Below are 2,305 nucleotides of genomic sequence, written 5' to 3' on the forward strand. Positions count from 1 at the left end.
GGGGGGACACGTGCAGATCTGTCCTCGCAGAGGAGGGAGAGCTTGTACCTGAATAAAACTTGGTCTTAAAGGTGCCACTGGACTGTTTTGGACCTGTTGGCTCTGCAACTTACCTGGCTGCTTCTTGCTCTGACTGAGGGCTGCCGGGAGCAGGGGGTGGGGCTTGTTGCATGTGCCCGCCCCCTGGGCTCCTTACTGCCGGAGCTCCACTCCTATACGCTCCTGCAGGAAATGACCCCTGCTGACAAGTCTTTGTCCAGCCACTACTTCAAGACTGCCAATGAGGGGGAGCTCACCACCTCCCGAGGCAGCTGGTTCCACCGTTGCACAACTCTTCCTGTCAAAAAGTGTTTCCTAATATCCAGCCGGTACCTTCCCGCCCTCCATTCTTGCGAGTCCCCTCCTCTGCTGCCAACAGGAACAGCTCCCTGCCCTCCTCCTCTAAGGGACAGCCCTTCAAGTACTTCAAAAGAGCCCCCATGCCGCCCCCCCCCCACCTCCTCTTCTCCAGACTGAACCTTCCCAGGTCCCTCAGCCTCTCCTCACGGGGCTTGGGGTCTCCAGGCCCCCGACCATCCTCGTCGCTCTCCTCTGCACCCGCTCCATTCCGTCCACATCCTTTTCGTAATAGATTTATGAGGTGTAAAAGAGCAGAATGCTAAATATTGTACAGGTTCTTTGTGCGGGGTGGGTGGGTGAGGTTTAACATTTCTGATCCTTATGGGTTGAATGGAAAGGTGCCAGGCCGCTGGTGTAAAGGCCCTTCTCACGGTGGAGGAGGGGGGGTGGGTTTTTAAAGAACTGTTTCCCCCACCCCCCCACCCCCAGTGCAGATCCTCTGATCCCTGCAAGTAGTTGTGTTGTCTTCAGGGCTAGGAAGTGGACTCCTCTAGCCAGGGGTCATTTAGTAGAAAAAGAGGTGCAGGAGCTCATTAGCATAACTCATTAGCATGACTCATTTGCATATGCCACCCCCCCTGACATCACCAGAAGTGTGTCAGAAGGCAACACCCACCGCTCAGGCTCCACTGGACTCTTTTGGATTCCTAGCTATTGGGGGGGGGGAACGTGCAGATCTGTCCTCGCAGAGGAGGGAGAGCTTGTGCCTGAATAAAACTTGGTCTTAAAGGTGCCACTAGACTGTTTTGGACTAAGAAGCCGGGGGGGGGGTCTGCAACTTACCTGGCTGCTTCTTGCTCTGACTGAGGGCTGCTGGGAGCAGGGGGCGGGGCTTGTCGCATGTGCCCGCCCCCTGGGCTCCTTACTGCCGGAGCTCCGCTCCTGTGCGCTCCCGCAGGGAATGACCCCTGCCTCTAGCGAAGAGGAAAGGGACTGGCTCTGCAACTGCTGCTCTTATGTAATGCCACATCAGGGGCCGCTCCCGGTCCGGCACGACGAGGCGCTTTACCTTACTGAGAGCCGTGGCGAAGGAGGCGGCGCTTGCCGTCTGGTGTCAGATCGGCAGTTGTGGTATAGAATGGCTCCTTGCATCTCCAGTCGGGTCATCCACTCCAGCTAGGAAATCCCTTGAGATTTTGGGGGTGGAGCCTGTGGAAGGCAGGGTTTTGGGAAGGGAGGAAGTTCGGTGGGGCACCATACAGCCATAAGTCCGTCCTCCAAAGCAGCCGTTTTCCACAAGGGAACGGAGCTCTGTAGTCTGGAGTCGAGTTGTAGTTCTGGGAGATTTCCAGGTCCCACCTGGAGGTTGGGAACCCTAATCTCCCAGGGTGGCTGTCCAAACTGTGATTTTTGATATCTTTGGTAGACAGAGTTCCCTCCTCTCGTTTTTGCCTTTGTCCCGTCTGGTACTGAATTCTTAACAGCGCAAGAAGGGTGGGTTCGAGCCACAATACTTATAAGTGGGCACAACCTCCAGGAATGACGATCCATGCTAAGACTCAGCCTTCCAGAGGAATCCCGTGTCAGACAAGGATAAAGTTGATGACGGTTTGTGCTTAGCAAAGGTCTCTGAAGGATTTGGTTTGCAGTGGGCGAATCAGAGCAAAGGAAACACGGAATCCCGGAAGAATGGCGGACCTAAGAGGAGAAAGGCCGACGTCCTTCAAGCCTTTTCTTCTGGCGGGAGACAGCATCACTTCCTGCCTTTGTTTCTTTCCCAGCATGCCCAGCAACAAGTGGAGCAGGTCCTAGCGAAGCTGACCAATGACAACAGTGAACTGGCATACGAGAAAGGAAAACTCCAGGTAACGCAGCCTTGCAAAGTGGGACGGGTGTTCTTTGGGGCTTGCCCTTCCTTCCTTCCTTCCTTCCTTCCTTCCTTCCTTCCTTCCTTCCTTCCTTCCTT

The 2,305-nt window shown here is 55.2% G+C and overlaps 1 protein-coding gene across 1 annotated transcript in view; it reads left to right on the forward strand.

The window, feature by feature from the left end:
* CCDC150 (coiled-coil domain containing 150) overlaps positions 1-2,305 on the forward strand; it is a gene marked incomplete at its 3' end in the record, with an annotated part of 49,879 nt that overhangs the window by 28,348 nt on the left and 19,226 nt on the right. The window contains exon 14 of the mRNA XM_015428363.1: positions 2,121-2,204. Coding sequence (XP_015283849.1) covers positions 2,121-2,204 — 84 coding nt within the window. The remainder of the gene's footprint in view (positions 1-2,120; positions 2,205-2,305) is intronic.

This window comes from Gekko japonicus, unplaced genomic scaffold (genome assembly GCF_001447785.1).
Source record: "Gekko japonicus isolate JY-2015 unplaced genomic scaffold, Gekko_japonicus_V1.1 scaffold5139, whole genome shotgun sequence".
NCBI lineage: Eukaryota > Metazoa > Chordata > Lepidosauria > Squamata > Gekkonidae > Gekko > Gekko japonicus.